General features: G+C 39.3%; 1 protein-coding gene across 2 annotated transcripts in view; it reads left to right on the plus strand.

The window, feature by feature from the left end:
- The window catches only part of PLXNB2 (plexin B2), a 252026-nt gene that overhangs the window by 206949 nt on the left and 31071 nt on the right, over positions 1 to 14006 (plus strand). For both annotated transcript variants that reach the window (XM_014877714.2, XM_014877715.2), the window contains exons 19-21: positions 11632 to 11768; positions 12415 to 12582; positions 13579 to 13687. In XM_014877714.2, coding sequence (XP_014733200.2) covers positions 11632 to 11768; positions 12415 to 12582; positions 13579 to 13687 — 414 coding nt within the window. The remainder of the gene's footprint in view (positions 1 to 11631; positions 11769 to 12414; positions 12583 to 13578; positions 13688 to 14006) is intronic.

Genomic DNA, 14006 nt, shown 5'->3' on the forward strand with positions numbered 1-14006 from the left:
TTGGGCTTTTATCTTCTCCCTTACTTAAACTTCTGTCTCATTAATTCTTGATGTCTTGTGAGAAGTAAAGGAAAGGAGTCAGCTGTAACCAGTGGAATAAGTCAAGAATGACATTTAAGTGAGAAGAGGATATTCATGTTTTCACAAAGCAGGCTAGATGTGGGTTTTCTATAATTTCCAAGCAAATACCTCGTTTCTCAAAAAAAAAACTGCTGCAAAAAACCCATACCATTTTTGCTTGAATATGTCATCTGTTCCTTTGTGGAAATGCAGGTTATGATCTTAACCAGAGAATAATGATATAGTATCCCATGCATATATTTGTGGTCTCTAGGACAAAGACTATGACAATAAGACCTGCATGAGATTTTGACATGAATCTGTTGGGTGTGTTCTGCACCAGTTCTATCCTTCTGTGTATAAAGATTTTCCCATGATTTTCATGGAAAGCACATGAAGTTATTATGGACTGGGTTGAAATGTTACCTGAACCATGTAGGCTTTGAAGCATGTCTTTGGACTTGTTTTGGTGTGATTCTCTGCTCAGCCCACCTGAGAGGGGCATAAGGAGCCACTGCTTTTGGCCGCTTCAGGGAGAGATTCTTAATTGCCTATCAGTGAGGTGCTAGGAGAAGTAGCTGTGCAGAAGTATCAACTAGTTGGATGTTTTCCTGCAAGTCCAAGTGTGTGCCAGTCTCTGCCTGCATTGAGGTTACTGAAAAATCAGATGCCTAAGCCAACTGCTGATAAAGAGCATTTCATTTACTGCAAAAATCTTTCCATGTGGACCCTATTTACAATATGGAAAGCATTGTAACACAGTTCACTCTTTAAAACCGATGATATTGGTTTCTAGTTTCATTTCTCTTAATTCCATAAGAACATGAAGCCAGCTTTGGACTGTAGTAAGACTGAAGTAAGTACGGGGTGTCACATTGATGCACACCTCTCTCTACAAGTGTGACACGAATGCTTTGGCATTCATGAGAACAGACAATCAGAGCAGACAGTTGCATCAGCTAAGTTGGCTTAAAAGCTGCAATCTTGTTTCAGTACTTTTTTCAGACAGTTCTTTGGTGACTTCTTTCAGCAGACATGCAAAATCTGTGCTTTGTGTAAAACCTCTCCTACTCAGTATATACAAAGGAAAGAAAATAATCTTCTTTCCAAGAGTCCTCCTAAAATAGATTTTCTCTTGTGTATTTCCCCGTTTCTTTGTCTCATGGGATGGCTACCCTTCTGCTGGTAACTACAACTGTTTTTACTGTGAGCTCTGACTACCTGAAGCAGAATAGCTTCATCTTTAGCAGTGACTGTTCTAAATGCAGTGTGTGGCATGACAGGGCAGAAGTGCACAAGGAGACACTGGAGATGCTCATCCTGGTGTGTCTGTGTAGATCAGAGGTATCACCATACACCCCACTGTCTCAGCCTTGTACATGTGATTAGTATCTACCCCAAAAGCACTTAACAAGTAGATTTGGTATAAGAAAAAATTTTTTATATGATGAGAGTGGTGACTCTCTAAAAGAAGTTGCCCAGAAGAGGTGTACATGCCCCATTATTGGAACTGTTCAAGCCAGGTTGGATGGGGCTTGGAGCAACCTGATCTAGGGAAAGGTATCCCTGCTCATGGCAGGGGTGTGGGAGACTAGGTGAGTGTTGAAGGTCCCCTCCATTCCAAACCATTCAGTGATTCAGTGATTCTATTAGTACTATTTTTGGCTCTTGTTGATACCAGTTTGAACAGTGTGATTTATTTTTAAAGGTGGATTGATGAGAATCAATAGTCAGAGCAACTTGGGGATCAGACTCATGCTTCTTTCCTGTCTGCCAGCACAGAGCATTTCAGAACTGACAAATGTGCAAGACCTTCATGAAATGGGCCAAAAATCCAGTTAAAAGGAAGCCATGGTTTCAATTTAAAATTATTTCTGAACAAAAATGCCTTGGTCCATGAGTGTCTGTGCTGTACAGTAAATACCTATATTTGATGCACAACAGGAAAAGAAAGCTTTATGTCTCCCTTCCCATCACAATTTCTCTATCCAGCCTGAGTACAGTCTCAGTGAAATTAAATTCTGATAACCCAGTCATCCTCTGCTGACATTTCTGTTGTTTCACTATAAGCAGGCTCAGGCCATAACCATTCTCCTGTTTAGTGAAATAGAAATGAACTTATGCTAAATTTTCATATCCAGCTATGCAGTACATCTGGAACACTGACAGCTTGGCTAGTCTCTGAGCAGGTGGAGCACTAACATGGCTAAAGGCCAGTCCTGCTTTTTCATTTGTTGTTAACATTATCTGATTTGCTTGTTACTATGGCAGTAAGAAGCATTCCCAAAGGAAGGAGTTAAGCTTTTTCAAGGTGTATGGCCCAGATTTGCTGATCCCATACAAGTGCTGATTCTTTTCTCAGAACACGTCTTCTTTAGACTCAAGGCACCAGGACAAGAGCTTGCAGCTGGTTCTGGCATCTCCAGCATTTGTTTGTTGGAAGAATTTTGTGAGGTTTAGGCTAAAATGACTGTATGGTTTCAGAAAGCTCAAATAAATCTAAGATGGTGAAATTAGAGGTAGAACTCTGCAAAAGTGTAATACATTTCTGAGGTGCTGGAGGCAGTTTAGGAACTGGCTTGGAAAAAATTACTTCTGGTAAACCAGGATGTCTGTTTACCTAAATGAGATGAATAACCAAAAAGAGGAAGAAGGGAGGATAAATTAGAGATCAACCTGAAAACAAACATGAACATCACTATTCACCATACTGGAAGTTTGAATGTGAAATAAACAGCACAGTTACATTTAACAGGGTGCACTCTTCCACCTTAATCTACTCCAAAACTTGGGAGTTTCCTCTTACCTGCATCCACCCTCTGCTTTGTTTCTTGATATTTGAAGCAATTGCATTGAGAGCTCTCACCAGATCAGTGCCTCAAGCTTTCATGGAGGGTTTCAGCTCACTCCTTGATTTTTCTCCCTGAGTCTTTGCCTCAATACATTCATTTTACACTGTAGCTGGGGGCTTTGGATGGGGTTTTTTGTGGGGAAAATTACATGCTTGTTGCCACTATGATGCTGATAAACCACACATCCGCAGAAGTCTGGAATTGCTTCCAGAGGTTCTTATTTTAGTCCTGCAGTACATCTTGTTTGTGTGTCAGTCCACATGATGGGGCAGGAGAACTCCTGGATAGCTGAGAGTTTTAGTGAAGTTGGCCCTTATTCATGTGGATATTATTAGTCTTAACTCTCTGTTATCTGAGCCATGCATTTAAATACATGTCCCATCATCCAGTATTCATGATTCTGCTCGAGATCTGCCAGTAAACATTGGATGTATGATAGTGCAGACTTTCCAGTCATGCGTGGTTCCATTTCTCCATCAAATCTGTCAGAAAAGCTCTGTGGTCTTTTCAGAAAATCATGTGGTGTCTGTGTCATGATAAAAAGATGCTGCTTTCAGTCCAATGAATAAGTTGTTTAAGATACCAGCCCTTTGCTTAAGTGTCTCATCCACAGCAGCTAATACACAATGTATATTGCCAGGCAAATGCTCTGCCTGGGCACTTGGAGTACTGGGAAGCATTTGATCAGCTTACATAGTGTAAAGTTTGGACAAAGCAGCCCCAGAAAGGCAGGACTCAGCTCATCTCTCTCTGCTGTTGCAGAAACACAGGAAGTTACTTGTGTTATGGATGCTGTGATGAGGTGAGCCAGTGGGTCAGGTCAGCCACTGCGGTGAACACCAGGCTGCCAAGAATCCACAGTGGAAATTCTCTGGTTGAGTATCCTGTGAGTGGGTGGCTTGTCTGAAGAAACAAGAAACAGGCTCCCTTGAGTCTGAGAAAGGAGGGAAGTTGATGGGGAAAGAAAGATACTAATGGCTTGAGTTCCCCACTCAGAGGTTTAATTTAGCTCCTGTGGTTACCTTTATAGTCCATGAAATGACATTTTGACCTCCAAGAAGCTGGCTGGTGTCTACAGCACTTCATGGGCTATGCCTTTTATTTTTGTGTGCATAATATGCAAGAGTTGGCAGAATAATTTGGTTTTCAGTGTGAGGCAGATAATTTTGGTAAAAAATTACTTCTTCAAGAGCCAGAACTTACTGCAGCTGGAACCAGGAGGAGGAGAGGGAGGAGTTACTTGTGAAGGAAAGATGGATGCGATAAAGGCAAAGCAACAACGTGGCCTGTACATTTGTGAAAATCGTATCCACATCTGTGTGCACTGTCATCAGGTCTTGGAAACAGCATCCCTGTTCTATGCTTGTGTGGAAGCACAAGAGCCCATTCCTACTGTGAAGAAGTGCACTTGCATCAAAGGCAAACCCCCAAGTAGAGGTCAGTGTCTACAGGAGCCAACAGAAGAGAGCTTAGGTGGCTTTGCCATTTGCTGCCCATCATGTCCGTTTGAACACCTCCATCTGTTGCTGGCTTCCCCTTGTGCTGCAGCTGGCATCTCTCAGCATCACAGGGACATACTCTGACACCATCCTCTTTTTCCCTTCCCAGTTGTCTCTCTGCTTGTGATCTGGCACAGTTGTGTTTTTTCCAGCATCCCCCTCTGAAGCATAGACTTCATGCCAAAGTTTCTGTGCATCTCTGTTAGGCTCCTCTCCTGTTGCTGTCCAACTGTTCTTGAATTTTCGGCCCTCTTATGATCCACCAGTAGCCTCCTTGGTGGTTCATTGTTTCTCTCTTTGATTTTCTGCATTAGTGAAGGATAAAGGGCAATCAGTTTTATCTCAGTGGTGTAGTTCATGGGCTAGAAACTGCTTACCACAGATGGATACCGTAGTAGACAGTATCCCTTATTTACAGAGTCATGTCCAGGAATTCTTCTGGGAAAAGGAAACTTTGTATAGATGAGGTTGTGCTTGATGGCAGACAAATGGAAAAGCAGAGAAATAGATAAAGAAGACATGCAGAACTTTGGTGATGCTCCATGGGTGTGCATTCCTCTTGTTCTTAGATAGTGTGCAAGGGACCAGAAGTGAGTTGGCTGGACATGACAGTGCAAACCAGAAAAGCTGCAGAGCAAACAAAATGAGTGAAAAAGAATATGAATTGGTCTGGAAAATCCAATCCCAGATGCAAGATGGGTGAGCGAAAAAGAGACTGGGGAAATGGTTCTCTTTTACACTTCCATATCTTTAATTGCAAAGTAAATTGTGGAAAACCAGGAAACAAAACAAAAAACAAACAAAAACAAAACAAACAAACAAAAAAAGTAAAATAAAAAGGGAAAACCCCACTGCTAGCCAGGTAAAAGATGGGCTTTGATTTGACACTAGCAGATGCTCAGAGAATTTTCAGACTAAAAATGTGGGGGTTTTTTCTAAAATAGAAGTTAAAAAATTGAAGAAATAAGATATCACCTTCCTTACTCTGAAAAAAGACTAATTGCTACTCATAAAATATTAAAGATTAAAAAGTTCATTCTAGATTAATAAACAGGATGAAAAATTTAAGAGCTAAATGTGAATGCTCAGAGCATCCACAGTAGCTGTGTAAGAGCAGTAGCCACGTACACTGCTAATAAGCAAGTCCATGTTTAAATGTGATTATAAGTGGAACAGACATGGAGATAATTTACCCTCTAGCACACAGAAAGCATGAAACTACAATGAAAAATATATCTGCATTTCTGTGAACAGATTTTTAAGTAAGGGGCAAAAGATACAAACAAAGCAAGCAGAGATTTTTGGCTGTGATGAAAAAAATTGGAAAATGTCCTGAATGTGAAGTCATATCTATACACTTGGGCCAGTTGAAGCTTTTTTTGTCAATATTTTTCTTTGGTTTTTTTTTTTTCCAGTACTTCCGTGCTTATGAAGCAAGGATAAGACAGTGGCACACAGGAATGCAAATGCCACATTAGGTATTGCACTGGTATTACAAAGAGAATAAATGAATTTGCTACTAAACGTGCTTGCATTATTTGAACATTAGGTACCAAAAGCAATGTACAAGTGTTGTCTCACTGCTTGGAGCAGATAACCACTGCTTTCAGGTAGACCATTGCAACAGGATAGGTACTAACCACAACGTAAAAGCACAAGAGGTAACCTATTTATGGTATTATTATCCTTCCAACAAGGATAATAGCCTTGTGGTTATCAAAGCATTGGGAAAACTACTTATCAGTTCAGGAATACTTACCCAGCAGTCTGGTACAAGATGGAAAAGTTGGGTTCCAGGTGGACTTTGAGATCTTTAGCTCAACATTATTACATCTAGGTAGGACTTAAGGAAGATTTGTAAAGTATGTAAAGTGCTCAAATTTCCCATTGCAAACAGGCTGCATTCTGGTCGGACCTACAAGCAAGATCAAATAATTTTTTCAGGATGAATCATGCTGTAGGGAGCAAGTTACACCTGGTAACAAGTTGGACTAAACAATGATTGAAGATCACTCCCAACTGAACTATTCTATTGAATTTTCTTCTGAACAGCATGGCTGTGGATTTGCACAGATTTTATCAAAACTGCAAATCCACTTTATACAAACACAGGGCGTGATCGTGAGAACAAAAGGCAGTGGGGCACAAAGTCCCTCTACTGGGAGATGGCTTAGCAGACTCTTCAAAAACCAGGCCACTGAACAGCTGACAGACATTGGAACAGGCTCTTTCAGACTAGACTATCAAAAAGCCCTCATAATGAGGTAGCCTGTCTTGCAGAAAATATTTATGCTCAAACATTAAACTACCTGGAAGACATGAACAATATTTTCCTGGTGACAAAAGAAGTATAGACCTGAAAAAACATTCCTCCATTTCAATCAAAATACAAAAATACTGAAATGTGTTTGAATTATTTTCTACACTTAAAGAAATTATAAAACAAGGGTTAAATCATCATTTGCAGGGTTGTTTAGATTTTCCTGTGTCCATGAGAAATGAAGTATTGCCAAGTCCTCACAAGGCCTGATGTTTTCCAGAAGAATTATTACAGGACTGCTACAAATTCCATACAGGACACATTATCAAATGTTCTGTTTAACATCATAACTGCACTGAGCACTGCAGTGTGATGTTACAGTGATGTTATAGAAAGTGTGAGTTCCCCCGGGTGTCTTCTGACAGAGCCAAGGAAGATCTCAAGGTGCAGAGGGCTGGAAAAGAAAGCAAGGTATTTACCATGACAGCAGGTTTACTTCTGATTCAGAGACTGAAATGACAAAAGAGCAGAAAGAAGGAGAGAAGAAGCCCTTGAGGGGATTTGGAAAAATATAGCATCACTGATACTGCAGAACTTGAGGTTGGAGACTTATCAGTCCCATTTGTAACAGCTGAACATTTGGGTTGAGTTCAATTTAAAGGGCTCTTGGTAAAAGCAGCATTTTTATTATCCCTCAAGCAAGGTTTGCACTGATGAATTTACTGTCTGCCCCTGCTTTTTCCTCTGCAAGGAGAAGGAATCTCATGTAGGACTTTGGTAAGCGGCATAGAGCTGTGGGTCAGGTGCAGCTTTGCCAGCCTGCATAAGATAAGACTCAGTAAGATAAGACTAGACCTGGCACTTTTCAAGGGTCTGTGTGTGTCTGTCTGACTGATGAGTGCCACGAGAAGGGGCTATTTTCTCCTTAGGCAGCACAGTTCTGGTTGAAGTCTTGTATCACCACTGATGGCACTTTCTCAAATTAACTTGGCGTTCAGTAAAGTATCGTTCTCCCCCTGATCCTATCTACCCAATTGCATTTTTGAAAAATGCTTTCTGGTTGAGCATTTGCATGACTCTAGTTTTTTTCTTTATTGGTACTCTTAAGAAGACTGCCAGGTAAGCCGATGGAGCTTTGTTCTTTGAGCCATCCATGAATATTTTAGAGGAGCAATAAAACTTATTCATAGCACATTGGCTTTGCAATAAAATTATTATTAAAATTGTTAAAATTCTTGATAATTTATTTCAGCTGCTAATTTTTTCTGGCAGGTCTTTAAGAGGAAGGGAAAGAGGGAAAATGTGAAACAGAAAATAGCAAGTTAAAATTAATCAAATAATATTCCTTCCAAGTTTACAGTAACGAAGTGTTAGCAGTCATGCTGAAGAATTCCTCTGCACACAAAGCATCGTTCAGCTTCTCCTTATTAGATCATCTTTATGAGGCGTCCACATTATTTGTTCCCTGGAGAGCTCCTGGTATTTGCAGAATTACTTTAAATGTGTTAAATATGAATATTTTGAATTAAATGCTTTTAAAATAATCCTTTGAGGGATAGCTGCAAGATCAGCAATTAAAGACGAAATAAAGGTTAGCCATAACCATTCCACCTTCTCTTTGGCTGCTCCCTGTGTTAGTTCCCAGAGTGGTTCTTGGCCCCAGTTTTCCATTCAGCCTGAAGTGCAACTGAGATGTGTCTGCACAATGGATGCATGAGGAGTGGGTGGTGAGTTCTTCTGTCTGGTGTAGCTGAGCTTTAAATTCCAAGAGGTGGAGTCTTACTAAGAAAAAAACCACGGTTTCTGTGGAAAACAGAACAGACACTTCTTTCACTTTCCCCTTACAGCTGTGTTTTTCAGAGATAACTTTGCTGGTTACCCCTACTTCCCTATTCCTAGGGAGACAAATGCATGCAGCCATTTATAGGTCCCCCAAAGACAATGATGCTGAGTAGTTCAAGTTTGTGACTCACTCTGCATTTACTGATTGTTGGCAACAGAGACAGCTGAGCCCTGCCAAAGGGACCTGTCAGATAACCCAACAGAGCTGTAACCAGGCAATTATTTCCCACTTTTGCTAAGAGAAAGGAATATGGCTGTCCAGCTGAAGTTCCTAGCAAGCTTCCTTTCATTCATTATGCTGAGGTTACAGAGAATAGTGTGTGAGATGCTTCAGAAATTTTTTTCTTTGTTTGTTTCCTTAGCCTGTGTTTAAAGGCTTGCTTTAAGTGGTTTCTTGTTCATTTTCTTTCCAAGCCTGTCCATGGATCCTAGCCTTCCAGTGGAAGTAGTATTTAGGGGAAAGGCTGCAAACTTTAAACAGCTTTTTTCAGAGGTTCAGAGAGAAAGAATTTGGCTATACTGCTTCTTTAATGGTTCTTGAGGAATACTTTAATCTGAAAACTATCCTAAGCATGCTGTGCTTAGGATAATCATTACTGTGGATAATACAGAAGTCCAGCATAGTTAACAGTTTATAGCAATTAGGATTTAATTTAAACTTAATGAAAGATACGGTTTTCTGTCAATGTGGTAGGGCTACGCTAAAAGTATTTGACCCATTTCTAGAAACTATTTATTAACTGTGTATTTCATATACAGTTCTAATTGTAATCTTTTTAGCCACAAAATTCTGTTGTAAAGAAGCACAAATGAGTTTTTCCTATAAAGTGCACATCTAGACTTATTCTAATATAAACTTCAAATGAGATTTTTAAAACTGACCTCAAAAACTTTGTATTTACCTTGTGTATTGTTTCAATCTCATTTAAATCAGCAAGCAATTAAATCTAAATGAGGATGCACAGACAGGGTTATATAGACCTAAATTAGCTTTTAAAATGCTTTAAAATTATTTTGAGTGACTTCCCTATATAATATCTTGTAACCTGAGTGATGTATTAAATTAAAGTTAAATCAAAGGTTAGTGCATGAGAGCAGTCATATGCTCGCTCTTGAGGAGTGAAGGGTTTACAAACAGATTTCTCTCGGGGAAGAAAAGCAATTGACACCCAATTAGTTTAAGCATATTCCTAAAGCTCAATGACTCGAGAGCAAATTACAGTTGTCATTGTGGATTTGTGAAGTGTGCTGAACCATGATGCATTCCTTCAGAGGGAAGTTGCTTAGACATGAAAGTGTAAAAAAAGCAGAGCACGTAGGAGTTCTCCGTGCTTCTATAATATCTGAGCTTCAATAAAACAAATTTGTAAAGTAACCATGAAGTCAGCTGGATGCATTTTTATGGATTCCTGCTGCTTGTTAAAAACCTGTTGATGACTCACCGAGCTTTGAACCGAAATGCAGTATATCAGTCTCTTCCCCCCTGCAACTGATGGGCCCTTGGTTTTGTAGCTGTAAGCTGTCACAGAGATGGTCTGTGCCTGAGCAAAATGACGTGAGAGAAGGGGGTTTGCTGCATGACTAGGAAGAGGTGTTTGTGTTGCTGTCTGTCTCTGAGAAGGGCTTTTCCTCCTTCAAGTGGAAGATGAGTGCTGTGTGATAGTGATCAAGGCAACCCTCATCAGCAAGGGAAGTTTTCAAACTTCTTCTTTCTTTATTTCCATGTGTTTCATATGAAATAGCCCAAAGGCTGCACTTCATTATCAGTCAATCATTTTAGCAAGATTATGCAAGAGGAGAACAGCTGTCATTTACAAACATGAGTCTGGGAAATAGGCTTATTACTTTTTTCGACTAGTTTAAGAAAAGCCTCTGCTTTAATATAGTAAAGCAGTACAGTTGTACATCGGAAAAGGCATCACCTATTCACAGCCCCCCTTAAGGTCTTGATCTAGTATGCTTCAGCAAACGCAGGATCAGGTTCCCTCATAGCGATGTCCCAGCCTAATGCACCAGCCACACGCTTAGACCTGGCATCCTGTCTCTGTGTGCACCGGTCATGGTGCTGCCGGCCCAGGGCACAGTGGTGCCTGCCCAGGGCACGGTGCTGCCTGCAGGCACAGCAGCTGTGGCCCCATGGCACGGGGGCTATGGCACGTCTGCAGGCATGGTGAGGCATGGAGTCAGCAGGCGCTGTCACCTAGAGCAGCTGGTGGCCCACATCACGTGGCTTGCTCAGCTTCAGTTATCCTCTTGATTCAGCAGCTTCAGTGTGGTCCTGAATAAGGATGCTTTTCTCAACTGGAAATAGAAACTACTTAGTGATGAAATAATTAAATCACACTACTCATGAAAAGCCCTCACTGTTAATTTAGGGTATTTGTTGGAGCTCCCAGAATACAATCATTGAAACAAAGACTGAATTGAAAACAAAAGGAGGGAACTTCTTGAGAAATTTAAATATAAAACAATTTTTTTAACAATTTGAACCGCATCAGCTTGATTTAATTGGTTTTAAGGAACCCACTTTAAGGCTCTAGGTACATTAAGACAATTTGAGCATTTCTGATTTTTTTTCTTTGCAAGTTATTGCTCAAGAATAGGTTATTAGTTTTACCACAGTTATTGAGAGCCTTATGAGATAATGGGAATCTTTATATTCTTTCTGTTTAGTGCGAGTTTTGAAACCCTTGTTCTTTGTCTCCTCTAGGTGACACAGAATATAGGAAAGGGTAAGGAAAGATAAAGGTAGACTCAGCCATAAAGAAGAGAGAAATCCCAAAATAAGTATGAAACCAAGAAATCCAACAGGAAGCTCTGACAAACTTAATGGCAGCTAACTCTACATTTTGTGATAGGGAATTGATAGGGAATTGAAACTTGTATAAAGCCTCATAAAATACAATAAAGAAAAAAAGTGCATTCACATTATTTGTTACTTCTTTCAACATGAATAGTAAAAGATTTTGTTTTATATTAGAAGATTTGTCTGTCAATGCTCTAATTTTATTCTTTTCCAGGTAGTAATATTAAACTTATATTACCTATTAAACTAAATAATACTGGTATAAATTTCATTTTTATTTTCTCACTTAGTTTGACCATCTTCTCTTTGCAGGAACCTCGTCCTTCTCACATAACACCTGAAAGTGGTCCACAAGCAGGTGGAACCAGACTTACCATCTCTGGTACAAATCTGGCCACTGGTTCCAAGAAGGATGTTCAAGTTTCAGTCGGTAGCCAGCCTTGCAATGTGTACGTAGCCTGAGTAGCTAACAATACAGAGCTGTATCCTAAAAATGCACCAGCCTTTTCTGCCCTTCATAAATTAAACAAATTCATTGTCTGTATCTTTGTGTCTCCTCCCATGCAATGAAGTTCTGCATGTAACATTCAGAAAGAAACTCACTCAGAGGCTTGAGTGGAAGGAGCAGCTATAAAAACATCTTAAGTGGGAGAATTTAGATATCCAAAGATTTCTCCACTTTTGGCTTTCTCTGATAGACTGGCTGCTTCAAACACACCCCTGCTTTCACTCAGCATGTCCTCAGTGGTTCTGTATAAAATATTAATTTTCTAGTCTCCCGTGGCTTGTTCTTCTCCCTTCTTTTTCCTTTTATTCATTGCTGCCCTTGTCTTTTCTCAAAAAAAAGGAAGGACACTAAGTGTGCTGGCATTGCATTGTTCCTGTGTTTGTACACTGTGTTTGTTATATCCTATATCTCTTTTTTTCAAAAGCTTGAGTGATCTGGTGGAAGTGCTATCTCCTCTCATAACTACTTGGTACCCAGCAAAAATAGAGCCCTGGTTTTGTGGTTCTGTAGTATACAATAAAAGAATACAAAACTCCATCATGTTAGTAACAGAAGATGTTTCCTCTTCTTCTTCTTCTCCAATCTAGTACTGAATTTGGAGACAAGATTGTCTGCGTTACAGGACGTAATAACAAGGTTGAACCTGTTTCAGTCATAATGAACTATGGGGGCACGAGAATTACTGTACCACAGCAGTTTACATACAGTGAGAATCCTACTGTCACCAAATTCCTGCCAGTAAATAGCTTCAGCAGGTAATAAAATGTGTGTCATAACTTTTTTCTGAACTAGCTTAAAATATGTGTAATATATAATAAAAATATTAAATATAATATTGTTCGAAATAAACTCCTCTATCAATGCACATATTTAGGGTTTGTGGTCTTAACTGAAATTGGTGTTTGAAAGTATTGTGTTCACTTCCAAATTTTCATCCCTTTACAAATGTCAATGTAAAAAGTGTTACATCATAACCTAACAAACAGAACATTAAAAGTAAATTTTGGTGTGACTTCTCTTGGAGATATTAGTGCCTGTCTCCTTGAATATTGAGTAATCACTTGTATAAAATTGGATTTGTTTTTAATGTTTCCTTTTCATTTTTGTTTGGATGACTTTGGGGCCTGGAATTTTTCTTTGGTAGATCAATAGTGATTTGCCCCAAGGAATTTAAATTACTTTTTTTTCTTCTATATAAACTAAAGCCTATTTTTATGGATTGCTTTGAGGTTTACTATCCCTCTAAATCCATGTCACTTCAATTACTTTAATTCCCACTGGCAACTTGCATTCATTCTTCTTCTTATGTGAATGTATTATTTTTTAAACAAAGTGCTGCAAATAAAAGGGAATAGAGAAGCCAGGTCTCTACAGACCTGTGGAAAATATACTCTCACATTTGTCTCTATGTGTGTATTGTAGGCGGAGTGATTTTAATAGTAACATTGGAGAAGTAAAGCACACAAAGATTGGCATCAATGTGCAGCCAAAAATCCTGGCAAAGCAATCTGTAATTTTTTTCAATTCTGTTGTTTTAAATAGAGTTTTAGGTTGACATTGTTCTTTTAAGTGCTTTCGTCATCAATAACTTTAACAGAAGTCCTTTTCGTAGGATTTGTAGGATATCTAATTGTCATATAAGCATTATACATTGGTTTTTTCAGTAGAAGCAATAGCAGTGCAGGATGAAGCAGTGTATAGCTGTGGTAGTCTGCCAATGACTTGACTTCATTTTAAATTCTGCCTTGCAGTGGAGGGAGAAATATTACAGTAACTGGAACCGGTTTTGAGCTCATCCAAACTTTCTCAGTGGTGGTATATGCAGAGCGTCCAGAAGCAGGGAGGATGAATCAAAAAACGGTAATTTTCTTTCTTTTCCCTCAAAGGCATAACATTGGATGCACAACATACAATCCGTTCAAAAACTGCATATAAACTTTCCCACTGGACTTCACTTGCCTTGGACTGAAATAAGGTTTGAGCAGATTTCTGAGTCTGTTCAGGGTTTTCCTGTGGAAGAAGATCTTGACTTTCCTACCATCTTGCCTTATATTCACTTGCCTTATACAAGTGAATCTTCTGCTTTAAAATTAATTTCATTCAATATGGATAAGGATAAAATATATATTTCAGAATTTGGAGGTGTTTGTTTTTTCTTTATCTTTCTCCTTCTTCTCCC

Source organism: Sturnus vulgaris, chromosome 5 (genome assembly GCF_052056855.1).
Source record: "Sturnus vulgaris isolate bStuVul1 chromosome 5, bStuVul1.hap1, whole genome shotgun sequence".
NCBI lineage: Eukaryota > Metazoa > Chordata > Aves > Passeriformes > Sturnidae > Sturnus > Sturnus vulgaris.